This window comes from Gobio gobio, assembly GCF_949357685.1.
Source record: "Gobio gobio genome assembly, chromosome: 19".
Taxonomy (NCBI): domain Eukaryota; kingdom Metazoa; phylum Chordata; class Actinopteri; order Cypriniformes; family Gobionidae; genus Gobio; species Gobio gobio.
The window spans coordinates 42373200-42401110 of record NC_137112.1 but is presented as its reverse complement, the minus strand read 5'-3'; the positions used below and the strand labels follow the sequence as shown (position 1 = coordinate 42401110).

The following is a 27911-nucleotide window of genomic DNA, read 5'->3' as shown; positions in this document are numbered from 1 at the left end:
CTAAGACCGACGGAAAATGAAAAGTTGCGATTTTTCTAGGCCGATATGGCTAGGAACTATACTCTCATTCCTGCGTAATAATCAAGAAACTTTGTGCCGTACCATGGGTGCAGCGGCGCAATGATATTAAACACTGCCTGGAAATAGGCTAACTTCGGTCAACATAACCAACGTAACAACCTGATCGGTCTAGAGGACCTGATCCTCCGCTGCATGTCGGATGAAGACCTGCCCTATGACCTTCGTGCCTCATTCTGCCGACTGATGCTTCACATGCACGTGGACCGTGACCCGCAGGAACAGGTGGTGCCTGTGGCTAGGAACTATACTCTCATTCCTGCTTGATAATCAAGGAACTTTGCTGCCGTACCATGGGTGCAGCGGCGCAATGATATTACACAGCGTCTGGAAATAGGCTAACCGTCAACATAACCAACGTGACAACGCTTGCACAGAGAGAGTGCTGAGGACTATTTCCAGGCGCTGTGTAATATCATTGCGCAGCTGCACCCATGGTACAGCACAAAGTTCCTTGATTATTACGCAGGAATGAGAGTATAGTTCCTAGGCATATCGATCTAGAAAATCGCAACTTATCATTTTTCGTTGGTCTTAGTACACGATGTAACTACAGAAGAGTCAAGTTTTAAATAGGAAAAATATGCTAACGGTCTAATCAGATTCAATGATCTATGCTAAGCTATGCTAAAAGTGCTACCGCCAGACCGGGAGATCGGCTGAATGGATTCGAAAATGGTACAACTCAACTGTTTAACTCTAAGGGAGCTGGAAAATGAGCCTATTTCCAAAAATAGTGGCATGTTCCTTTAATCAGGGCAAAACCCAAAAACTGACATAATTAATTTCCAAGTGCAAAATGGTATAAAACCAAATCAAAACATCAGTTCTCTCAGTAACCTACTCTCCTGGTTCATTTCCTCCTTAGATACCAACTGAACCTGTTTGCACGAATGTGTTTGGACCGCCAGTACTTGGCCATTGAGAAGATATCGGGCCAGCTGGATGTGGACCTGATCCTCCGCTGCATGTCGGATGAAGACCTGCCCTATGACCTTCGTGCCTCGTTCTGCCGACTGATGCTTCACATGCACGTGGACCGTGACCCGCAGGAACAGGTCATGCCTGTGAAATATGCCAGGCTGTGGTCCGAGATTCCGTCCAAAATCGCTATTGATGAGTATGTTGTACAATGTTGTACACGGGTAGTTGACAAATAAGCAGTAAAAATGCTTTTGTATGTTATGTACTGTGAAGTCTGATGTTTGAGAAAATATAAGGTCATTAACTGTCAATTCTTTCACTGTTGTTTGACATTTTTTACTGAAATGTGTCCTATGGTGTGACAGAAAGAATTAAGAATATAGTGGTGTCACACCAAAGAACAACAGAAATGAACACTTTTATAGTGGTTCCAAAAAAAGTTAAATATTTTAACAATTCTGAGACAAATTCTTACCATGTGCACATGTCATGGGCTTCACAGTAACATACCCTTGAATGGGGTCCTTCAATTAATTAAACTTGTCAGTGGAATTGCCCGATTTAAAATCAGGGTATGGTGTCACACCGGAGGACACGATTTTCAGTGACAAGTTCCTACGCTTTTAGAAATGTATGGATGAAAAAAACAATTGCCATCTACTAAAACAGACACTTGTAAAATTATGCCTGAGGTATTTATTAACATTTGTATGCTTTTCTTTTTCATTTATAAAAGTTGTAATCTATTGAACCATGCTTGAGACAGTCACACCATAGGACAATTTTGAGATTTTGCTCAAAAATTTAAAACATCTAAAGACAAAGCAGTTTTTATATCAACATGTCCATTTAAGACAAAGAAATGCTTAACCATTTACTGCATTTTAAATGATGACAATACTAATAATATTCTTTTTTTTCTTGTCTGACACTGAAAATGTCCTGTCACGTCAACAACCCACACGGTTCCATTACGTTTAGTTTGTTGGTTTTTGTCTCTACCTGAGAAAAATGGTTTATTTAATGTCTTTTTGTTTTAGTTATGATAACGATGGAACCAGTAGAGATGAGATAAAGGAGCGCTTTGCGCTCACGATGGACTTTGTGGAGAACTACCTCAGAGATGTGGTTTGTCAAAACATTCCTTTCTCTGATAAAGAGAAAAACAAACTCACTTTTGAGGTAAGCCACCCATCCAACATGTGCAAGCGTGAGAAACATGGGTCGATTTGGACGTGGCTAATCTGTGTCTTTTTGTTTTTTAAGGTTGTGAATTTAGCAAGAAACCTCATTTACTTTGGCTTTTACAACTTCAGCGACTTGTTGCGTTTGACCAAGATCCTGTTGTCCATTTTGGACTGCGTTCATGTCAGCACTATCTATCCCATCAACAAAATGGAAAAAGGAGACGAGTCCAAAAGTAAATCTCCTCAAACGTGATCTTTTTCTCTTATTATAACAGTATGAGTCTACAGAACAGAAAGCTCAGCATCCTTTGTTGGTCCTGCTATTGATATTCAAACAATCATAAAGGCATCAAATGTAAAAGAAGAAATGTTTGGGCAGAAGTTTTAACACTTTGTTGGTTATGTTTCTCTCAGGTAGCAATGTAATGAAATCCATCCATGGTGTTGGGGAGCTGATGACCCAGGTGGTCCTAAGAGGGGGTGGATTCTTACCCATAACCCCCACAACACCCCCAGATGGTGATGTGGTTAAGACCCAGACAGAACCGGAGAAGGAAGACATTCTGGTGATGGACACCAAACTAAAGGTCATAGAAATCCTACAGGTAATTAAAAACAGCATTTAAAGGGGCTAAATCGTCACCTTCCTAAAACAATTACAAAAAGCTGCATCAAGAATGACAATCTATTCAACCTCTGAAGTTATTGGTTCAGATTTTTTGTGTTTTCTGAGAAACCTGAAAAAAAGATTTGGGCTATTATTTTAGGAAGGTTACAATATGTAGAATTCAGATACCATTGTTATTAGCGACACCGGTTGCTCATATTAGGGGTTGCACGACTACTGATTTCTTCTAGTCGATTTCTTATCAAAACAATACTCGAGTTACTCGACTACTCGTGGTTCCTGTTACTGTATTTGAAAAGACATGAAATAGTTCAATAAATCAATAAATGTTTATTAATTCATAGCTTAATGCAACAATTACAAAAGTAAACGCTCAAAACATTATAATTATTATGACATTATATTTAAATTTTCATGTAACAGAGTAAAGTCAAATAAATAGCTGCACGCGACATTACAATCTTAACATTTGCGTCATATATACATGTGCATGGCTTTCCAGAGTGTAGCATTCGATGGAACGGTGTAACTGGGTTCAAAGAAGTTGATATCCTGAATCCCTCTCCTGAAACTGCAGAGAGCGGTCTTATATCCTTCACTATAAAATAGTCATTGATTTTGAAATTAGCTGAGGATTAATAAAATGCAGCTCATAGGCTATCTGTTGCTTTCGACTCCGTTAAATGTGCATATAGCGCGGGAATTGAAGATCTGATTTATATATGTTTTGTGGAGAGGTGTAAGGTAAGACAAACTGCATGTTTTTATTTTGTTTATTAGTTTAGATCGTATAGCCCGTTTTCGTTTGCGAGCAGCATCAGCCTGCCTCAACTTGTCAAAAATGCCTTTTTACTGTGGTGGTGGTGATAGTAGGCTAAACGTTTAAACTAACATTGCGATGCCTGAAGTGTTTTATATCTATGGATTTTATTATAAGTAAGACAAGTCAAGTGTTGATTTGAGAGGCTAAATTGATCAAACATGTGGTTAAAGGGTTAGTTCACCCAAAAATGAAAATTCTGTCATTAATTACTTACCCTCATGTCGTTCGACACCCGTAAGACCTCCGTTCATCTTCGGAACACAAATGAAGATATTTTAGTTGAAATCTGATGGCTCTGAAAGGCCTCCATTGGCACAATGCACGGTTCACTCTCAAGACCCTTAAAAGGTACTAAAGACGTCGTTACAAAGTCCATCTCACTACAGTGGTTCTACAATAACTTTATAAAGCGACGAGAATAGTTTTTGTGCGCAAAAAAACCCTAAATAACGACTTGCATAGTGATGACGATTTCAAAACACGGCATCATGAAGCTTCGAAGCGTTATGAATCAGCGAGTCGATTCAGCAGTTTGGATCGCCAAATTTCAGCAGTTTGGCGGTTTGACACGCGATCCGAATCATGATTTGACTCACTGATTCATAACGCTTCGAAGCTTAATGATGCCGTGTTTTGAAATCGTCATCACTATATAAGTCGTTATTTAGGGTTTTTTTGCGCACATTTAGTTTTTTTTTTGGGCGAACTAACCCTTTAACTCACTGTCGGCCGCTGGCTGATGGTCGTCACTTTAAAAAACAAAAACTTTAATTTAACAAACAAAAAATGATCCAAACATTTTTCTAAATTAACTTAATAAAGAAACGAAACGAAATATAACTACTTTGACATAAAAAAAAAAGCTGAACTAACTAAAAGCTGCAACAGTGTGTATTTGGGAGGATAAAATAACAAAACACGGGCTCCTGTCGGACTCGGGCCGAGAATTTGATAAGCATGTCTCGGGCCCGTGCAGGGCTTTACTATATAATCCACAAATAAATCTGTTATTAGCCGTCTTCTCCTTTCTGTAATCCTGTGTTTACAGGATTCACCAATGCTTGTTTGTTTCATGGTGTGCGTCTCACTTACATTTGCCTTTTGTTATTGGATGTTTCAATCGTTGGTGGTTGTGCATAGCTGTCGTACTGCTGTATTAGAAAGTATTCTTACATAGTTGGCAAATTATAATATTTTTGTCATCCTTGATGAATTACTTGGTTAATGCACGCTCAAGTAGTCAGGTAGCTGATAGTTTCCGACAGCGCCGACTAGTGGTTGAAGTAGTCAATCTATCGACTACTCGACTAGTCTATGCAAGCCCTAGCTTGTACACGTAATGTACAAGAGACATGATTTAAGGCCAGATAAACTCATGGTGGAGTTTTTTAGATGAATATGTAAATATGTGCTGCGTGCATTCCTCATAATAACAAAATAAGCATTTTATAATATATATTTTATTTTATTTTAGCCCTTTAAAAATATGCAATATATCCAGTATATCCAATCTGAGGAACCATTTAGCTTCACAATTAGAGAACAAATCTGCTTAAAATACTGAACCTTGTGTTTTTTTGTTGTTCAGTTTATTCTGAATGTACGACTGGACTACAGGATCTCCTGCTTATTGTGCATCTTCAAACGAGAGTTTGACGAGAGCAACATGCAAACGGATGCAATGCCAGCTGCAAATGCAGACGGGCCCAACAGTATCCCAGGTATACAGTATTCCCTAATCACGATCACCTGTGAGTTACTCTAAAGTTTATGGGAGTGTTTCTGTTTGTTTCACAGCTCTGGACTTTGAAAACATTGAAGAGCAAGCAGAAGGAATATTTGGTGGAAGGTAAGGATTCATTTTTTGAATGAGAAGGTGCAAAAGTCTTTGTAAGAGTACGCAAGTGTGTAACCATTTTTCTGAACCCAGCGAGGAGAACACGCCTCTGGATCTCGATGACCATGGTGGCAGAACATTTTTGAGGGTTCTGCTGCACCTTACCATGCATGACTATCCACCGCTTGTGTCTGGAGCGCTACATCTCCTCTTCAGGCACTTCAGTCAGAGACAAGAAGTGCTCATGGCTTTCAAACAGGTATTTAACACAATGACACAAGCTGACTAGTTTTGTAAGTCAATTTAAAACTCAGACTAGAAATGGTTTCTGTTGATTAATGTTTTAATGCATAGTTTCATTTGTATTTTTCATGCAACTTCATGCTTCATGCTTTTCCCCCCTGTAGGTTCAGCTTCTAGTGACCAGTCAGGATGTAGACAACTACAAGCAGATCAAATCGGACCTTGACCAGCTGCGATCTAATGTGGAAAAATCTGAGCTCTGGGTGTACAAGCGACAGGGTGACGATGGCATGGATGGAGGGGACGGACTCCCGGCAGAGTCTGACCATAAAAAGAAGGTGGAAACATTTATTATTTAAGGCAGGGGTCTTTTGTAGTCAAAGAAAAAAATGGAGCACAGACGCCCTGAAATTGAGGGTCGCCTGGTCTATAATATTGTTTATATTGCCGTATTAGTGTACACAACCATTTAAAAGTGGGCTCTGTAAGATTTGTCTCTTAGTCTCTTATGCTCACCAAGCGTGCATTTATTTGATTTGATCAAATATTACAATTTTAAAGGTCTTCTATTTGAATATATTTTAAAATGTAATTTATTCCTGATGCAAAGCTTATTTTTCAGCATCGAAAACCGTAATATTTTTGTGGAATCCATGTTTTGATCATTATTTTAAATATATATATTTTTTTTAAAGTTTTATTTTAGCTTTTTAACTTAATTTTTTTTTGGATTTTTGTTTAATACATTTGTTTTTAACAATAATTTGTTTGAGATTACCTCCCTAAAGATTCAGTTTTATCTAAGTAATGATAGTAATATATATATATATATATATTATATTAATTATTTTATATTATTAATAATAATTATATAAATTATATATAGTTTGAAATTTTAGTAAAAGAAAGCTAATTGTTACTTTTTTCCTAAAAATTGAAACCTTAAAGGGATAGTTCACACAAAAATGAAAATTCTATCATCATTTGCTCTACAAAAGAAGATATTTAGAAGAATGTTTGTAACCAAGCAGATAGAGCAACCATTGACTACCATAGTAGGGAAAAAATACTATGGTAGTCAATGGTTGTTCTCTCTGCTTTGTTACAAACATTCTTCAAAATATCTTCTTTTGTAGAGTTTGTGTTCAGCAGAACAAAGAAACTCATACAGGTTTGGAACAACTTGAGGGTGAGCAAATGATGATAGAATTTTCATTTTTGGGTGAACTATCCCTTTAAATATTATATTTGTAAGATTTATAAATATGATATTTATAAGATCTATAAATCTTAGTCTTCCTTACATATTGACCCTTATTATTTGTATGAAATAAAACATGTACACTTGCTTTATTTATCCTTTGTATGTTTGCTACTCTTTATATAGAGGGACTCTGGTTCAGACAAAAAAAAGTCGGACGGAAATGGCACTGACAATTACAGAGACGTGAAGGAGGTAAAGTGACGTTCACATGCTCATGCACATTCAGCTTTATATGGTAGCAGTCTGCTGGTGTAGTCAAGCACCAGAAACACTGGCGAAGCTAATTATACAGCTAAAGTAGATCCGATTAACCAGTGCTGAAGGAATTAGCACCACATGTAACAGCTTTTGCAGTTTGAGCTACTTTGATAAAAAAAAAAGTGTTCTTTCACTTCATTTTCTCCTCTTCAGCTCATCATCTGTCTGTCTCTCTCTCTCTAGATCCTCCTGCGTCTTAGCAAGCTGTGTGTGCAGGAAGGACCGTCTGGGAAGAAGAGTAAGAAACAGCAGCAGAGGCTGTTGAGGAACATGGGAGCACATTCAGTGGTGCTTGAGCTGCTGCAGATCCCTTATGAGAAGGTGCAGTATATGAGTGTAGTATAGTCCAATGACTCTTAAATTTAGAATCTTTCAAATCAATGAAAAGCATTCAGCACAACCAGTCTAGTCTGATTCTTAAATGAATGACTCTTGTGATCTGGTTCTCTTTAGTGAATCAAAAAGATGCTACCGGAGCAGTGCATTTCGATTCTTGAATGAATTACTCCTATGGGCCCGTTCTTTTTTGTTTTTGAGATTTCAGTATTCCCCCATTCAGATAGATAGGACTTGATCTCAGTTATTATCTAAAATAAACTGAAATTAAACTGACACACTAATGCTAATGGAATGACAAGTTATTACTTACCTTAAAGGGATAATTCACCCCAAAATGAAAATTAGCCCATGATTTACTCACCCTCAAGCCATCCTAGGTGTATATGACATTCTTCTTTCAGACGAACACAATATACGGAGTTATATTAAAAATGTCCTGGCAAATCCAAGCTTTATAATGGCAGTGAATGGAAGCCCAAAAAAGTGCATCTGCAAGAAACGATTAATACAAGAAATGATTTACTTTTTTGTCTCTTATGTACTTAAAATTATAAACAGATAGTGATGCACCGAAATGAAAATTCTGGGCCGAAATCGAAAATTTAGGATGCACTTGGCCGAAAACCTAAACTGAAGCCGAAAATGGCTTCTTTTAAAAACGTATACTAATATATTAATATTAATATATTAATCCATTAAATTCAAGCAATATATATATATATATATATATATATATATATATATATATATATATATATATATATATATATATATATATATATATATATATATTAGTGATGCACCGATCATGATTTTACATGGCCGATTCCGATACCGATTTTTTTCAAGAAAACTGGCCGATTCCGATACCGATTTCCGATTTTTTAAATTTATTTTTTAGCACAATAAAATAATGAAAGTATACATGAACAAGATGTTTATTTGGTATTTAACAGGCTAAATTGGCTTTTGGCTAATGAAAACAAGTCCGCAATTTGAAATTAACAAGAAATTTAATTGGAAATTTAAAGGCTGAAAGGTGAAATTAAAGGCAACAACTGCATATTCTGCAATCCAAACAAAGATGTTACTTAAATCAGCATTTGTTTTTAAATTCAGTGTAAAGAAAAAAAGTCTTTACCAGTGAAATTAAATAAAACCAAAGTATATAATTGATCCAAAATGTTAAATCAAATAATGTTTAGTGCAACGAAAAAAAACTAAGAAGGTGCTTTTTAAATCAAATTAAGTCAATGTAATTAAGGTAAAATAAAAGGTAACACTTTAGAATAATGGTCATTAGTTAACATTAGTTAATGTATTAACTTACATGAACTAACCATGAGCAGTACATTTGTTATTGTATTTGTTCATCTTTGTTAACGTTAGTTAATATAAATACAGCTGTTCATGTTAGTTCACAGTGCATTAACTAATGTTAACAAGATTTTAATAATGCATTAGTAAATGTTGAAATTAACATTAACAAAATTAATAAACGCTTTATAAGTGCAGTTCATTATTAGTTAATGTTAACTAATTTAGTTAACCAATATTAACTAATGACCATTATTCTAAAGTGTTACCAAATAAAAATGATCATCCTATAGCAGGGTTTTTCCTGGGTCAAATATTAATATTTGACATATCAATATTAAAAAGTAGCATACAAAATTAATAAATAGCCAAATTTTCTACCATATACAATTTAGTAAAATTATCAGCTAGCTATAACAACTTTGTTCTGGTCTCACCTCACTCCAGTCTAAACTAAATTATATTTCACTACACATTGTCAACATAAATAAGCTGAATGACTGTGGATGATTAAATTAATTCTTACTATTCACTCTTGCTGAATTGGGTAAGCACACTTGTGTTCTCATTTCAGAGGAGTTCTGAGTAAATTAATAAACTGGTTCGTTAGTTCAAGTGTTGGACGGATCAGTTGTTCTAACCAGTCGTTAAAATGATTCGGTTCAAAGGAGTCATTGTTTCGCGAATCGGACATTAGCAGACGCGTTGTGTGAGCAGATGAAGCTGAGCTGAACAAACGCTCACTATCTGCACTTGTGCAGGGCGCGGAGAGGTAGGCTTGCGCAGGAAAGCGGCTCTTCCTCAGTTCTCCAGTTTCCGTTTGTAACACACTAGTGACACTAGTTTTGTGCGCAAAAAAACACTAAATAACGTCTTACATAGTGATGACGATTTCAAAACAAAGCATCATGAAGCTTCGAAGCGCTATGAATCACTGAGCCGAATGATGATTCGGATCGCGTGTCAAACCGCCAAACTGCTGAAATTTGGCGATTCAAAACGCTGAATCGACTCAGTGATTCATAACGCTTCGAAGCTTCATGATGCTTTGTTTTGAAATCGTCATCACTATGTAAGTCGTTATTTAGGGTTTTTTTGCGCACAAAAACTATTGTCGCCGATTCATAAAGTTATTTTAGAACCACTGTAGTGAGATGGACTTTGTAACAACGTCTTTAGTACCTTTTAAGGGTCTTGAGAGTGTAGAGTACCATTGTGCCAATGGAGGCCTTTCAGAGCAATCAGATTTCAACTAAAATATCTTCATTTGTGTTCCGAAGATGAACGGAGGTCTTACAGGTGTCGAACGACATGAGGGTAAGTAATTAATGACAGAATTTTCATTTTTGGGTGAACTAACCCTTTAAGTTACATAACACAACCTAAAATATTTTTAACAATACAATTTTTTAACAGTTGTGCAAAAAAAGATCCACAATTATCTGAATAACTGCACACAAAATCACAGAAGGGTTCTCATTAGGAACATGAGATGCTGCATTGAATAGTCTGTCACTGTCTGTCACTGTTATCCGGGAAAAATGGCATTTGGGGGGTAAAATATGTATTTTTTTGGCAGGGTTGCCTGCTAAAATTCGCATTCCTGGGTCTAAATATCACATAATTGGGGTCGCTTCAACCCGTGGACATGGAGTTCGCGCACCATTAGTCAAGGGGATTGTCGCTCCTGGCAATGGGTAGTTCAGCTGATACGTCTCTATTTGTTCTCATACCGCTGACATGTTTAATCTTTGATAGGCAGACGCGTCGCGTGATAACAGCTCGACCGTGAGTGAAACCTAAGTGCTTGCGCACGGATGGGAGGGGCGGGTGACATTTTCGGCTGTTTTTTTTATTTCGGCCCGAAACCGATAATAGCATTTTCGGCCGAACATTTTCGGCGGCCGAAATTTCGGTGCACCCCTATAAACAGATATAACTATTCTCCTACTAAGTGATGTACATTTTCGCAGGGTGAGGACGTCCGAATGCAAGAGATCATGAAACTGGCTCACGAGTTTCTTCAGAACTTCTGTGCAGGAAACCAGCAGAACCAGGCCCTGCTCCACAAACACATCAACCTGTTCCTCAATCCTGGGGTGAGCTCAACATCTCAGAGTCAGACACACATCAGGGAAGCTATTGTTCTTCATCACTCTGGATGAGTGTTGGGTGGGGCCTGGTGAGAATGACGGATGTTTCCATATTGCTACATCTCAAACAATTTTTAGAGCAACATGATGATGATTCATAGTTCATCATGACAAGACTAATTATGGTCATATTTGCGTGGGATTTTAATATTACCATGTGTTAATTGTTTTGGTGTTGTTAGTTGTCATGACATGCAATTACATTTAATCAAAATGTCTTCATATACACTACTTCAGACTATACACTACTTTTTTGGATGTTGAAGATCAAACTCCTTACTGTGAATTGATTTCCTTTGCTTTTTGTTCATACAGTGTTTTCTGTTGTTTTTCACTGCAATGAAATTAATGATTGGACAGAGGTTTGTCCATGAGAATAGCAGATTTGATAAATAAAAACCATTGCTGTGAAGTATATATTTTATATGAGCCAAAACATTATGACCACCTGCCTAAAATGCTGTTGGTCCTTCATGTACTGCCAAAACAGTGCAGACCCGCCGAGGCATGGACTCTACAAGAATCCTGTGTCCTGTGATATGTGAAGGCCAAGTATGGTAACCCATACTCAGAATTTATCCTCTGCATTTTACCCATCCAAGTTGGTGCACACACATTAGGAGTAGCGAGTAGTGAACACACACTCACACTGCAAACTGGACACACACACCCGGAACAGTGGACAGCCATTGTTCAAGGCCTTGTTCAAGGACATCTCAAGTCATTTCCTGCCAGTATTGAGAACCGAACCCGCAACCTTCGGATTACCAGTCTGACTCTCTAACCATTAGGCCTCGACTGCCCCTTGGCATCAATGTATTACCAGCAGATCCTTCAAGTCCTGTAGTTTGTGAGGCGGAGCCACCGTGGGTTACTCTTGTTGGTCCAGCACATCCCACAGATGCTCAATTGGATTGAGATCTGGGGAATTTGCAGGGCAACACCTTGAATTCATCATGATGTTCCTCAAACCATTCCTGAACAATGTGTGCAGGGTGCTTTATCCTGCTGAAAGAGGACACTTCCTCCAGGGAACACCATTGGCATCATCCAACAGTGCATCCTGGTGCCATTACTTCCTCAGGTTACTGGTGCTCACTTACACAGCCGCCTAAGTGATGCAAAATAAACCTGTACTCGTCTGACCAGGCAACCTTCTTCCACTGTTCCAAGGTCCCAATGTAGGTGCTTTCAATGATGGACAGGGGTCATCATAGGCACTCTGATTTGTCTTCGGTTACGCAGCCTCATACACAGCCTCGTACACATGCACTGTGTGTAATGACACATTCCTCTCATAACCATTACTAATATTTGAGGTTGGCTCAGACCAGACAGGATAGCCTTCATTGTCCTTGTGGACGGCCAACACCCTGTCGCCGGTTTGTGGTGTGTCCCTTCTCGGACCTTCTCCTTCTCTGTCGGTAAATTCTCACCACTGCTGAGCAGGAACAACCCACCAGAAATACTCTGACCCAGTCGTCTTGCCATAACAATTTGGCCCTTGTCAGAGTCGTTCAGACCCATTTCTCCTGCATCCATCACTTTGATGAGAACTGATTGTTTGCTTACCATCTAATCTACCCAGAACATAATATTTGTGACTGGTCATAATCATAATCTCAATTGCAAATTGTTTCGTCTTCACACATGCCGCTTTTTGCTCAATTCGAAGTCCTTTTTTTCTGGGGTGCTAGAACAAGCAGGACGTCGCCACAGGGTGTTTGTTTTTAACCTGAAATTTCATCATAATCTACATATATCTGATTAGACTTTTTTATCTTCTGTAGATCCTGGAGGCCATCACGATGCAGCACATATTCATGAACAACTTCCAGCTGTGCAGTGAGATGAACGAGCGGGTCGTGCAGCATTTCGTCCACTGCATAGAGACCCACGGCAGGCACGTGCAATACCTGAAGTTCCTGCAGACCATCGTCAAGGCAGAGAACAAGTTTATCAAGAAATGCCAGGATATTGTGATGGCTGAGGTGGGTGCCTGATGTGCTGAAATTATTTCAGTTTTTCCAATTAGGGTCCGAGCACCGATGGTGTGAGGACCCTATTTGAATGGCTCAGTCTATTACTCTTCTCCGAAATGAATAGCTTTTTTGAAGGCCTAAACATAGAGATTTAATCAGATCAACATCATATTTGCACAGTCTAATCTAAAGGCCATGGCGACATTAAATTGTTTAGATCTTGAGTTTTCCCTGAAGGGTGTGTCCGTTGCGGCCTCTCAAAGTTCAATGTATTTCCATGAAACAGGAAGCTGTTGTAAGTCAGACATACAATGTCCGACCGGCCCCAAACTTCACATAAGAGTCCTGGCCTGAAGACATCAACATGCCAATATTCAGTTAGTCATAGCACCACCTTCTGGCAACAGGAAATGGCATGCTTTACACTGTAATGCACTCCCAGAAATATATTAAAATATGCCATGAAGTACCAAACATGCTAGAAACATGTTAAATCATGCAACACTTGTGCTACAGTGCTAATGTATGTGATTAACGCCACAAAACTCAGACATACAATGTCCGATCTGCCCCAAACTTCCATGTTTGATAATAGTCTTGACCTGAAGACACCAACTTTTTGGGACTTGAGCTTATTCACCGTATCCACCAGAGTTAGATAAGTCCATAAATACCATTCTCATCTCCGTGCGTGCCATAACTCTGTCTGACGTACCCACCGCTAGTCTAGCTTAGCACAAAGACTGGAGGTAGACGGCTCCAGCTAGCCTACTGCTCAATAAGTGACAAAATAACGCCAACATTTTCCTATTTACTTGTTGTGATGTGTATAGCTACATTGTGTACTAAGAGCGACAGAAAATGAAAAGTTGTGATTTTCTAGACCGATATGGCTAGGAACTATACTCCCATTCCTGCGTAATAATCAAGGAACTTTGAGCCGTACCATGGGTGCAGCGGCGCAATGATATTACACAGCGCCTGAAAATAGGCTAACTTCCGTCAACATAACCAACATGACGACCTGCTTGCACAGAGAGCGTACTGGGGACTATTTTCAGGCGCTGCGTAATATCATTGCGCCACTGCACCCATGGTATGGCTCAAAGTTCCTTGATTATTACGCAGGAATGAGAGTATAGTTCCAAGCCAAATCGGTCTTAGTACACGATGTAGCTATACACATCACAACATGTAAATAGGAAAATGTTGGCATTATTTTGTCACTTATTGAGCAGTAGGCTAGCTGGAGCCGTTTACCTCCAGTCTTTGTGCTAAGCTAGGCTAGCGGTGGGTGCGTCAGACAGAGTTATGTCACGCACGGAGATGAGAATGGTATGTATGGACTTATCTAATTCTGGGCGATACGGTGAATAAGCTAAAGTCCCAAAAAGTCGGCATGTTCCTTTAAATGCATGTCGCCCACTATTCGCTGTTTTCCTGAGGCCACCGGGTGGCGGTGGTCCCGGGTGCGAGGGCCCTTTCATCGCTGCTTGCAGCTTTAATTATTCCTGTGATTTTAATGTTAAACCTCTTTTTTTTCTGCAGTTGGTGAACTCTGGGGAGGATGTGTTGGTCTTTTATAATGACCGGGCCTCCTTCCAGACCCTGGTCCAGATGATGCGTTCGGAGCGTGAACGGATGGATGAAAATAGCCCCCTCATGTACCACATCCACCTGGTGGAGCTGCTAGCTGTCTGCACGGAGGGCAAAAACGTCTACACTGAGATCAAGTGCAACTCCTTGCTGCCGTTGGATGATATTGTCCGTGTGGTCACGCACAAAGACTGCATCCCTGAGGTTGGTGGTCTACAGCTTAATGCCACATCATTTTAATGTTTTCCCCCAACATTCCCCTAAATGGCACATGAACAACAAAACACTGTGAACGGTCGCTTCACATGTTGGTCAGATGGACTCTTCTTGTCTAAGTGGATGATTATTGGCAAGAATAAGCTGCAATGAGAACCAGACGAAGTCCAAAGTTTGGCTAAATGAGACGAGATTGGCACTGGCTTAGTTTTCAAAGTCCAACACAGTAATCAAAGGCTAAAATATTTCTTCTTAATTGTAATTTGTAATTTTCACAAAGCTACTTGTTTTTAAACTCTTTTACGAATACATACACATACATACATAAATGTAATACAAATTATTTTTTATTAATTTTATTTAAAGGGATAGTTCACCCAAAAACGAAAATTTGATGTTTTTCTGCTTACCCCTAAGGCATCCAAGATGTAGGTGTCTTCGTTTCTTCAGTAGAACACAAATTAAGATTTTTAACTCCAACCGTTGCTGTGTGTCACTCATATAATGCTAGTCAATGGAGTCTAATTCTATTAGAGTAAAAAAAACATGGACAGACAACTTCAAATTAAACCCGCGGCTCGTGACGACACATTGATGTCTTAAGACACGAAACGATCGGTTTCTGAGAGAAACCGAGCGGTATTTATGCAATTAATTTCACCTCATATCAGACGAACGCTTCAGCTCTCCAGACTGCCATCGTGAGTGAGGTCAAGATTCCGGCCGGGTCATAGATATGTATACGTAGATTCCTCATTCGAGCAATCCACGCCATGATCCACGCAGGCACTAATGAGGAATCTATGTATATATCTATGACCCGGCCGGAATTTTGACCTCACTCACGGGAAGTGATGGCAGTCTGGAGAGCTGAAGCGTTCGTCTGATATGAGGTGAAATTAATTGCATAAATACCGCTCGGTTTCTCTCAGAAACCGATCGTTTCGTGTCTTAAGACATCAATGTGTCGTCACGAGCTGCGGGGTTTAATTTGAAGTTGTCTGTCCATGTTTTTTTTACTCTAATAGAATTCGACCCCATTGACAAGCATTATATGAGTGACACACAGCAACGGTTGGAGTTAAAAATCTTCATTTGTGTTCTACTGAAGAAATGAAGACACCTAAATCTTGGATGCCTTAGGGGTAAGCAGAAAACCATAAAATTTTCGTTTTTGGGTGAACTATCCCTTTAATGCATTAAACAAATGTGATTCATTCACATGACTTTTTTGTTAATTTCCCTAAAAATGAGCTTCGGTTTCTTTATTTATATTAGGGGTTAAATATACATCAAATATGAGCCAGTTATTTCTCAGAAAAAGAATTAAACAAAAACTACTTAGGAAGTGAAAGCTTGATCATTGTATATAGTTCTTTTTTTCTTTTTCGTTTTGAATTCTAAGTAATTCATAAAATATATTTTCGGAGACATGCAAATTTGGTGATATTCAAATGAAATGCATATATAAATATTATTAGATGTGATTTATATATATATACATTTTATAATAGTTTTTATATTAACACTATCATTCAAAAGTTTGGAATCAGTAAGGTTTTTTAAAGTCTCTTATGCTCTCTATGAATTCATTTCAAGTCTTCCGATGGCCCCTTTGAAGTTTGCTAAGGCCCCTTAATAGTCCCCGGAACCCTGCTTTAAAACCACTGGGCTAAATGTTGTCATCTCTCTAGGTCAAGCAGCCCCAGAATGTGAATTGCTTTAATACATTTTTGTTGCAAAATGAAGTTGTGTGTCTACTCTTTATCCTTTCTTAGGTAAAAATTGCGTATATTAACTTCCTGAACCATTGCTACGTGGACACAGAGGTCGAAATGAAGGAGATCTACACCAGCAACCACATGTGGAAGCTCTTTGAGAACTTTCTGGTCGACATATGCAGGGTAATGGAAGCCGTTTTGGGGATTTTTCTCAACCCCAATGAATCGTTTAGGTGTAAAGTACCAAAAAGTACCAATCTCTTGCTAGCAAGCATTCCACTAACATTGTTTGATTGCCTGTGGGATTTTTTTGTTTGTTCTTGTAGGAGTGATTCATTATCTGTGGTATAATATGGCTTTTATTTATATGATTTCTGAACGTCTGCTGTAGATCTGACTCCTTTTTTTGTGCAGGAAAGGGGTGAATCAGTGTATGTTCTGACTGTGCTTACTGAAGCAAATGACTCAAGCCCACAATAATTCTGTCTATTCTTTATGGTTGTTTTGCATCCAGGTCTGCAACAATACAAGTGACCGCAAACATGCTGACACCACGTTAGAAAGCTACGTGACCGAAACCGTGATGAGTATTGTGACGACATTTTTCAGCTCTCCTTTCTCCGACCAGAGCACTAGCTTACAGGTAATGACCCCTAGTACAACGGTATATACTCCTGATATATTTGCAAGTGTAATGCATATATTGCTTTCAGTATCAGTTCAATTTCGGTTCACCACCATGTGCATCTACAGCGGTTTGATTTCTTTGAAGTAGATATACTGTTATCTTTCATAAACGAAAAATAACCCCTCCAGATAATATCTTAACCCTGTTCGCTCCTTCCTGGCTTAGGTGGCACGTCATATGTACGTAAGTATCTGTAAAAGCTTCTCCTCTCCACTAGCCCTCTAGCCCTAGGCTGCTGGTGCCCTTTGTGAGACCCATAGGATTTGTAGAAGTTCAGGCGGTTTCATCACACTCGTGGGTTTCTAAAGAATCGACTTGAACACTTACGACTGACACATTGGTCAGAGCTTTCCAAGAACTCTCTTCACTCATGCTCTTGCACATCAACACGCACATACTTCCCACATCTCCATTTCGCAACGTGAGAAACTAGGGCCGATCTTGCCCGCAGACACATAGTGTGTTTGTTTGCAGGGCACTGATGGCTGTGGAGGCGGATAGTTTAGTATTTCTTTCAATTGAGGTTGTATTAATAATACAGTGTAGCACAATTGACCATCTTTCCACGTAGCATATCTGACTTTTCAGTAGTAATGAAATCATCTATGTGCACTGTTAAAATAACTGGTAACACTTTACAATAAGGTTGTATTAGTTAACATTAGTTAATGCATTAGTTAACATGAACAACACCTCTGTTCAGCATTAGTTCATCTTTGTTAACGTTAGTTCATAAAAATCCAGCTGTTTATGGTTTGTTCATGTTAGTTCACAGTGCATTAACTAACGTTATTTTAATAATGCATTAGTAAATGTTGAAATTAACAAGTGCAGTTCATTATTAGTTAATGTTAACTAATGAACCTTATTGTAAAGGGTTACCAAATAACTTTAGTTGTCGGTACTGAACCTTACCATACCAGGGATATTATTGTTAACTAAAACTAAAACTGTAAAAATGATAGTTACTTGAAATAAAATAAAATATGAAAAAACTAACTTTTTTCATCTAGTTGCCAAGGCAAAACTAAACTAAATAAAACTATAACTGAAATAAAAATGTTTAAAACCTGTATAGACATTAAAAAATCGAAATTAAACTAAAAATAAAAACTAATTCAAAATATAAATTAAAAACTGTAATAGTATCTCGAATCTCACTGTACCATACCAATATTTTCAAAACAGTCTTTCTTAAAGCCAAAGTCTTTTACTATTTTTTTTACTATTTGTTTACAGGATAGGATGAGAGATATTTTGTGACATTACATTATTTTCAATTTTACAGTAAATAAATACTACTATTATGTATGAATACAATTTAAATACAGTGTATATCATATTTTGATATTACAGTTATACAATAATGTGCATACGCGTAATGAGAACTGGGGTCCAAATGTGTTAATTCTCAAGAATTTTTTAATGACACTTATTTAAAAGTATCATATATTATTTAGATATAGTAAATAAATATATGTACACTGTAATCTAGCATCAAAACATTGGGATGGGTAAGACTTTAAATGTTTTTGAAAGAAACCTCATATGCTCAGCAAGGCATGAAAAACAGTAATGTTGTGAAATAGTGTACATATATATATACTTTCAAATGTTGTTCATTCCTGAACTTTCAACATCATTACTCCAGTCTTCAGTGTCACATGATCTTTTAGAAATCATTCTAATATGCTGATTTGCTGTTCGAGAAACATTTCCTTGAAAACAGTTGTGCTTCTTCATATTTTTTTAGAAGCTGAGATACATTTTTCCCTAGGATTTTCAAAAGAGCATAATTTATTTGAAAAATGAATCTTTTTGTAACGTTATAAATGTCTGGGTTAGTTTGACCTATCCAGATCCAGACAGATAAATTATTTATTTATTTATTTGTTATATTACACTTTAGTCGGCTGTTTTAAAGTAAGTACCTCCTAATACCATGTCGTGTGTTAGACCCTAAACCCTATTCAGTCTTTCCTGGAAGTGTTGCTTCATGACAGCTTCCTTCTCTGATCTCTCACATCTCTCTTTGTTGTGGCAGGCCTCCATTTTAGGCAAAATAACTGAGGTACCACTTTGTAATGACTTCACAGTGGTTGCATATGGAATGTGGTGACGTAGTTTGGGTTAGACTCATCTCTAGTAAGCCTGTTTGAGTGGTAAACTAGATCATAGTGACGTGGGGGTTTTTTTTTAAATTCACAATTAAGCCCCTCGGGCGTACTAGACTAGTTGTATAGAAAGCTTTGGTACCAGTTTCACAAATGTAGCGCGGTGAACATGTCATCCTTCCTCTTAGCTTTACACATTTGTCTTGTGAGTGTTGTTGGGTTCTCACCCATTGTGTTGGTGGTAAGATGTGTTGGTAAATAGTTTCTGTCACTGGAGGTGTTAATATATCATAAATTGTTAACCTTTTAACCTTTTATCAATACAATTTTTTAGAAATATGCTCAAATGTAGGCAGACTTTTTTTTGTTGTTGTAGATTGTAGAAAAATATACCGGGTACAATGTCAGTTAAGATCTATCGATAGAATCTGTAACATGCTGAGGAAGACCACAGAAACCAGTCCCTCAGTGTGTTGCATGTGCAGTAAAGTAGTTTTATTCCTTTTTCAACTCCTTTTTTGACCATATACACTACTGTTCAAAAGTTTGGTGTTGGATTTTTTTTAAATGTAAGTTTTTTTGCTGCATTTATTTGATCAAAAATACTGTAAAAACAGAAATATTATTACAATTTAAAATGACTGTTTTCTATTTTAATGTATTTTAAAATGTAATTTATAATTGTGAGGCATCATTACGCCAGTCTTCAGTGTCACATGATCCTTCAGAAATCATTCTAATATACTGATTTGCTGCTCGAGAAACATTTCTTATAATCAATGTTGAAAACAGTTGTGCTGCTTCATATTTTTGTGGTAATTTTTTTCTGAATTATTTGATGAATAGAAATTTCTAAAGAACAGCATTTATTTGAAGTAGGAGACATTATAAAACTTTGCTGTCACTTTTAACCAGTTTAATGCATCTTTGGTGAATGAAAGTATTAACTCTTTTCCCGCCAGTGTTTTAAAAAAAAAAAAGTTGCCAGCCACTGTCAGGGTTTTTGATCATTTTCATAAAAATGTATTGGCCTATAGAATATATAGCTGTATCTGAGCAGACCCTCTGCTTTTAAACAACAACAGCAACAAAAAAGTTTTATTCTAGCTTCATGCATTCCTTTTTTATCAACACTTAAATATGAGTAAGTTTCATCAAAAAAGCTAGCCTGAAAAGCCAGACCCACATGAAGATGTTGGGTCTGGGAACTCACCATTGGCAGGGCTCAATCCGAGGCGGGATAAACGGTTGTCTTTCAAATTCCCTCTGCACGCAATAGGATAGCGCTACAACCAATCAGAGCAATGAAGAAAGTGAAGCGGAGCTGTTGATAGATTAAACTTTCTCCGTATCCGGTCGGCAAAACACAGAGCACATCTTCCTTTTTTAAGAATGACTTCAGTGCCGTTCTTTGTTCTTTTCTCAAAGAAAAGCTTAACTCCAAGTCTTCCAGAGTCGCGGCCAAAGCCGATTCGAAAGACAGCTGTTCGCCAGCTTCTTTGTTTTCAAGTAGCACACGGAACCACCGCAACTCTGCCGTCATTATGTTAAGCCCGCCCACCGACTCTATACACGATGTGATTACCTGACTAGAGTTTGATTTTTCCAGCTCGCAAGCCAACGGCGAGTTGCTAGACGACCCTGGCTGCAAATCATATTTGCTGCCGCTAGGGTGCGTCTAGATTTCTAGGCTAAATAAAAGCAACATTTTGAACAAAAAGCTGAGAAAAGCAAGTTTTTGTCTACATCCAGATCGGATTCAGAGTGATGATCAAACACCGATGGAGTAGATGGAGTCCCTAATGGACACCCCTAATGCGTGCACAGTCCTAGAGCTCGCCCTGGGTCGACATTTCATTCAGTAACATTTGGCAGTTTTGATTGATATGATGCTTAATGTTGATGATCACATTATTTTACATATGCATATGCTTACATACAATCGCTTGTTTTTTTGCGTCTTCGCCTGTGTTTTGATCAGGAGATTCTATATTAATTCAGAAGATGCGTAATAGCGCCCCCTAGCGTATTAGAGTGGAAACACAGAAAATTCTGTGTTTGGCGGGGAAAGAGTTAAAGGGTAGGGTAGGCAATTTTTAAATATAAATATGATCTAAATATTAAAACATTTACATATATCTTCTGTGGAAGTCTCAGGAACAAAATAATTTAGTCCAATCATTGCATTCGGTTCGAATGAAATGATCGGATGTCCTACCTGCTTGTCAACATGTGTATTTCCATACCTCCGCACATCCTGCTCGCGTAGACATCACACATCATCAGCGCATTGCAGACACGGTCACCAGGCACTGTACACCGTACACCGTATGTTTTACAGTTCCTCCTGAACCAAACCAACAAGCTTATGCTGTGTACACGCCATGTCGTAACTGTAATTACAAGATGACACTTTCTAACACTATCAACATCAAAATGAATCTGCAGCAGTCATGTGGTACAAGTAAGAGCTCTGTAAGTTGTTTACGTTCATTATTATTGCAATGTTATGTTCTTTGAGACGAGGTAATTTAACACCGTCTCTCGTCTCGTGACACTTTGCAGACTCGCAGGTGTGGGTTTGGAGAGTGCTCTGAAGGGAGGGTGGAATCTGATGCTTTCAAAGCTAGCTTGCTATTACTAGCCTCTCCTAAATTGCCTACCCTGCCTTTAATTTCTTTAAATAGTAGTGGATATCTGAAAACTAGATACCAGAAATTGGCTGTTCACATGCAGCAAACTTTAGTCACAGGAATGATATTGGTAACTTAAAACTGTAGTATAGCGCTCAAATGTACACATTTTTAAATTTAAAGGAATAATTCATGTACAGTAAGGCCGCGTGTCCACCAAAGCGTTTTTATCCAGCTGAAAACGTCTCGCTGTGGGCGCTTGAGAGCGTTTTGGAAGCGCAGCGTTTTTTTTGTTATGTTTTTTTTGTTTGTTTTTTTTGTCTTTGCTTGTTATGATACGGAATATTCACAGATAGTTTGTTTCTGGATTGATTCTACATAAAAATGCTGATACAATGTAAAGTATTTGCTCTGGCTCTTCTTTTAAAGTATTTTGTTCCGTTATTATACTGCTTGTTGTCATCTGTTGACGTTGTATAGTACAAGCAGAACGCGGCGGTTGGTCGGAGTTGTATTTGTCCCGCCCCTCCTCCACTGTGATTGGACGGCTAGGTGAAAAGCGACAGTGATGAGCATTGCGCTTTACTCAAAATTGACCTATCGGTAAGCCCCGCCCCCCTTATTTACTGCTGCTAACTCGGACAAACAAACGGAGTTGCTATATCTTACAATGACAGCTGTCAGTGTGAAAACCTTATCCCAAGATGTTTTTGGACACAGATTGTAGCGTATACCCCGTCCGAATGATGGCCAAACTTAACTGATGGTTTATCAAGTTTATTATGTCCTTTTTCACTCCAAAAAATAATCAAAGAAGCAATAAGAAGCATAATTATCAAAAGCATAAGAAGGGCGCATAACGTCTCATTCACAAACCCTCTCTCTCCGTTGCATTATCATTAACATACACCGCAAATTACACAAAAACACTCATACAACTAACAGTAAACAAACATATACACAGACCGTATGCCTTTTCGAGGGTGCAGTTAATAACTGGTAAACTTTGTATCTGCAAAACAACTCCGATAAACTGCGTGCGAGCTCTTCCTTTCACTACGTTACCCGTAGACTATAATACCTATCAAAATAGGAGTCCTCCTTAGTATGACAGATAATGTAGACCTTAAACATATCTAAAATTAAATGAGTTTACATATAACCAGTTTAATATGGAGAGGCAATGAAATGTAGACCTTCGTGTTTTTGACCTACAGTGTTACATGACGTGAGAACAGTTAGTTATTTCGGTTTGTATGTTAGCAGGGACTTTAATCGTTACTTAACGAGAGTATGACAAACAGAAAATCCTCTCAGGATCCTTGGAATTAGTGTTACAGTACCTCAGGCACGACGTTTTAGCATTTTTGTAGCATAAACACCATCAAACCGATGAGGGCTTCGGATTTTCCAATGTTTCTCTATGGCACCTAAAGATGTCCGAGTTCCGGTTCCAACGCAACTAATACTCAACTGCTATTGGCTCATCTGCGTTCGAGGGGAGGGGCTTACCGATAGGTCAATTGAAAATTCTTCAACTCTAGGCGACCAGTAAAAAACGCTGAGCGCTCTCGTTACGCTCATGGCGTTCTAAAAACGCGGCGCTCCCATTGAAAACAATTTAATACGGCAGCCAGCTGCGTGAAAGAACGCTTTGGTGGACACATTGCCTAAGTGCTTTAACCAACATATGAGCTGCACGTTTCTGCTTTAAAACCCTCTAGAATGCCTTGACCCATTGATATTTGAGTCAAGATTATTGTCTGATGCTGTCGGTAGAGCTTTTGTATTGAACCTGGAACATTCCCTTTAAATGGACCACTGCTTTATTTCAACATATTAAAGGTCCCATGGCATGGCATTTTTCTATTATTTTATAGTGTTTCCTGAGGTGTACTTATATTGTTAGTATGATTTTTACATCATAAAATGTCATAATTTAGAAATAAAAGGCATTTTTTCAATACTGCTGTTTGCCCTGTGGCTGAATGCCCTGCTTCAAGAGGCGTGTCTGCTTTGAGACTTCAGTAAAAACGCCCACTGTTGTGATTGGCTGACATCTTTGCATTTTAAATGAGCGGAGGGGGCGTGGTTTAACGAGGCACGAGCAGGCACGAGTCTGCCAGAGAGACGGATGGACCTGTGTTCACTTCTCATCAGTTCTCAGCATGTCTCAGTTCAGTGAACTGTTGTAGTTACTAGCATATACTTCAGGTTATTAGTTTATTTCTAGTCGGAGGGACTGTCACTCATGTCAGAAAGTTAGTAACTTTAGTAAATTACGGATCAGCGCTGACTCGAGACGCGAACCGTTTAGAACGTTCACAAGTAATGATCTCTGGAGCGTTTGCATGGGCGTGTCAGATTCTCTGGGCGGAGGAAAGGGTGGTAACCGTTCCTGCTTGGACGTCAAACCAGGAGACTTCAGGATTGGCTCGTCTGGCCTGTCATTTTCTCAAAGGCAGAGAAAGACAGCCAGAACTCGGTTTTACACCGATCAACATTTCTATCCACTTGGGGACAATATTCAGGCTAGGGGAACTCCTATTAATGTTGAAATACCTCATAAAATGAAAATTTCATGCCATGGGACCTTTAAGACCTAAAAGGTTCTGTAGAGATGTTTTGTTCACTTAACCTGAACATCCATCAGAGAAGTTTTCTCTCTCAAGTTCACCATTACTAATAATTTCTTTTCCCCAGCATTTTACAATCTCTCTTTCTCCTTTCCTCTCGTGTTGTGTTGTCGTTCTTCTTCTCCAGACCCGGCAGCCTGTGTTTGTGCAGCTCCTGCAGGGGGTTTTCAGAGTTTACCACTGTAACTGGCTCGTTCCTGCTCAGAAAGCCTCAGTGGAGAGCTGCATTAAGGTTCTGTCTGATGTGGGTAAGTATTTGACCATGACCATTCAAATTCCTTAAATATTCCATAAATTCACACAAGGAGTGAGCCATTCCCATCTATCTTTACATTCATCCTCTGTTGTGTTTCAAATAAAAACCTGACTTAAGCATAAAGCCACAGCCACAGTAGATTTTGAGCACGCAAAATTTTCAGACACTGCAACAATTGTGATATGACACACCAAAATTCAACATATAACAAATAATAATAAATCAAAAAAGTAAAAATACTCCAATTTACTGGACAAAATGGATGTTTATTTTATTCAGTCAAGAGGTCAGTCTTTAGCATTCATTATCCATTCATGGTAGTCAATGGAACGAAAGGTGTAGTGTAACCGGCTCTTAAGGAAATTGTTTCACCATTCATGAAGTGTGCATGTAATGGTTTTATTTTCAACTGTCTCTTTTAGCCAAGAGCAGAGCGATCGCCATCCCGGTGGATTTGGACAGCCAGGTGAACAACCTGTTTGTGAAGTCCAACAATGTGGTACAGAAGACCATACTCAATTGGAGGTTGTCCGCTCGCAACGCATCCAGAAGGGACTCGACGCTCACGACTTCCAAAGATTACAGGAACATCATTGAGAGGCTGCAGGTGAGGGAGGGAGGGGAAGTTTATGTAGTATTTTTGTTTTAATATTGCGTCAAAAATGCTTTCATTGAGACAGACTTAAAAATAGCACCATTGTTGCAAATCATTGTTTGGTCATACATTTGGTTGGTTGGTCAATCAGGCATATAACTACCTCACCTATGATATTCCAGATGCATTGCAAAATGGAATTCGAAGAGATGGGGAAACAGGAAACTCGTTCCAGGAATTCACATGCATTGTTATGGGAACGTTGAGTCAGGATGAGGTGTGGGTCCTGGGAAATTTTGTCTGGTGGAATATTCCAATATTCTTTTGGCACTGATATAAGATCCTACACACACACACTCACACTCACACTCACACTCGCACACAAACATGTGCCTTGTCCAGTTTGATAAGATTGACAAGATAAGAATCTGTAAGATTGTGAACATTCTATCAGACAAATACTGCGTTTTAGTCTAAATAAGTTGAATTGCGAAGCAAAAATAATGAAAATAAATAGAAAAATAAATAAATAATATTATACCTTCAGAAACTGGAAACAGGATTGATTAATTCAGTGATCTGTATTTGGGAAAAAAAAACAAAAAAATCTTCATTTGAAAATGTGCAATTGTATTGTTTGCTGCTCAAGGTCATAACTAGGTACTACTTAGAAAAATGTAATTAATTAATATAGAATTATACAACTTTTATACACTATGAGTGTGTGTGTGTGTGTGTGTGTGTGTGTGTGTGTGTGTGTGTGTGTGTGTGTGTGTATATATACACTTATTTCACTTATTTCACTTATTTTTAGTGCACTTTTTTATTTATGGAATGGTTTATTTTTATTGTACAGTATTTAAAAAAAAATATGATGGATAGGTTTGATGTATACCTGTAGCCTGGAGACACTACTTCAAATATTTTTTAATAACAGGTTAAATATGTTAACTACAATTCTGAAATGTACATGAAAATGCTAGCTTTTATTTGCAATTTCCAAATAAATTACTTTAAAAAGTAATTTCAAAAATACTGTTAACAAAATGTGCATATTTGATAATACAGCTACAATTTGGAAGTACACGGGTAAGGAAAGGTCAAAACCCACATCCTCGTGATAACTTGACACCAGCTTTTCAGTGTTAAAGTCATTTTTTTTGTTGAACGACCCATTTGGCCACATTAAAACCGATATAGCAACTTGCTGATTAATTTCCAGCGGTATCAAGTCCCTGCTGTCGTGTTTAACATAGGAAGAGCAGTCGTTTTCTTTGAAAGGTGCGACATACGTGTGAGTGTTGAAATGCTGAAGAAAGAAACTTCGTCATTTAAAGGTTGTGTTGTGGTTAGAAACATGCATTTCCTCTTGTTTTAAAATGCTGCTTTCATACTCCTCTCAGAAGACTGATGTAGGGGGATAGAGGTCAGTGGAAGGGTGTCATCCAGCCGGGGGGAGGGGAAGGGTGAGTGAGCGAGTTGCGGTAAACCATGGCTGCATCACGTCTGTCTCCACCCCTGTGCAGCTGTGGAGTGAGTTGGCGAGTATTCAGACACGTTTGCACAGCTCACGTCTGTGCTATGTGCCTCAGGGCTTCTGGATTTCAGCCTCGGTGCTCAGAATATGTGTGGCCGGAATTGGCCGGAATCCAAATTTTTTTTATCACACCTGTTAGTGCCATACAAGAAGATTTACAAGACGTCACTTATTACAGAGAAACAGAGATACGCTCATTACATATATGATGTTGCAAGTAACACAATCATCGGTTTGTTAGACATGAAATGCTTAATAGTATGAATAAATATTAACAAAATAATATACATTTAATATTATTAAAAAAAATATCCAGTATGTTAGATTTATGTTGTTAATAGTATTCTATTCAATAAACATAAGGTATTTGCTATTATTTTTCTGGGATTATTTATTTGGATTATTTTCTATATTTATATTTGGGATTATTTATTGTGCAGTGCCATTTATACAATATTCAAGTATTTTTTTTATTCTCTTCAATACTTTTTTTCAGCAAGTAAAGACTTCGTAATAAATGCTGTTCTTTTGAACATTCTAAGTGTCCTGACAAAAATGTATCACAGGTTTTCCTACAAAAATATATTGATAATAATAAGACATTTTTCTTCAGCATCAAAGCAGCATTTTATGATTTCTGAATCATTACTGGATAAATAAATTACATTTTAAAATATATTACAGTAGAAAGCATTTTTTTATTGTAATAATATTTCAAAATATTACGGCATTTAAACATTTTTGATCAAATAAATGCAACCTTGATGAGCATAAGAGATGTATTTCAGAAATGTATATAAAAAAATCTTACCGACCCCAAAATTTGAATAGTGGTGTATCATATATGACATGAGCCAGTTTCTCTCTCTCTCTGAGAAGTATATAT

General features: G+C 38.0%; 1 protein-coding gene across 1 annotated transcript in view; it reads left to right on the top strand.

Moving 5' to 3' along the window:
• itpr1b (inositol 1,4,5-trisphosphate receptor, type 1b) overlaps positions 1-27911 on the top strand; it is a 226924-nt gene that overhangs the window by 80736 nt on the left and 118277 nt on the right. Inside the window, exons 21-37 of the mRNA XM_079844798.1 lie at positions 947-1198; positions 2043-2184; positions 2269-2422; positions 2604-2794; positions 5229-5361; positions 5438-5489; positions 5571-5736; positions 5885-6058; positions 7108-7176; positions 7426-7563; positions 10872-10997; positions 12842-13042; positions 14582-14833; positions 16624-16749; positions 17081-17209; positions 24765-24885; positions 25316-25500. Of these exons, the coding sequence (XP_079700924.1) occupies positions 947-1198; positions 2043-2184; positions 2269-2422; positions 2604-2794; positions 5229-5361; positions 5438-5489; positions 5571-5736; positions 5885-6058; positions 7108-7176; positions 7426-7563; positions 10872-10997; positions 12842-13042; positions 14582-14833; positions 16624-16749; positions 17081-17209; positions 24765-24885; positions 25316-25500 (2611 nt within the window). The remainder of the gene's footprint in view (positions 1-946; positions 1199-2042; positions 2185-2268; positions 2423-2603; positions 2795-5228; positions 5362-5437; positions 5490-5570; positions 5737-5884; positions 6059-7107; positions 7177-7425; positions 7564-10871; positions 10998-12841; positions 13043-14581; positions 14834-16623; positions 16750-17080; positions 17210-24764; positions 24886-25315; positions 25501-27911) is intronic.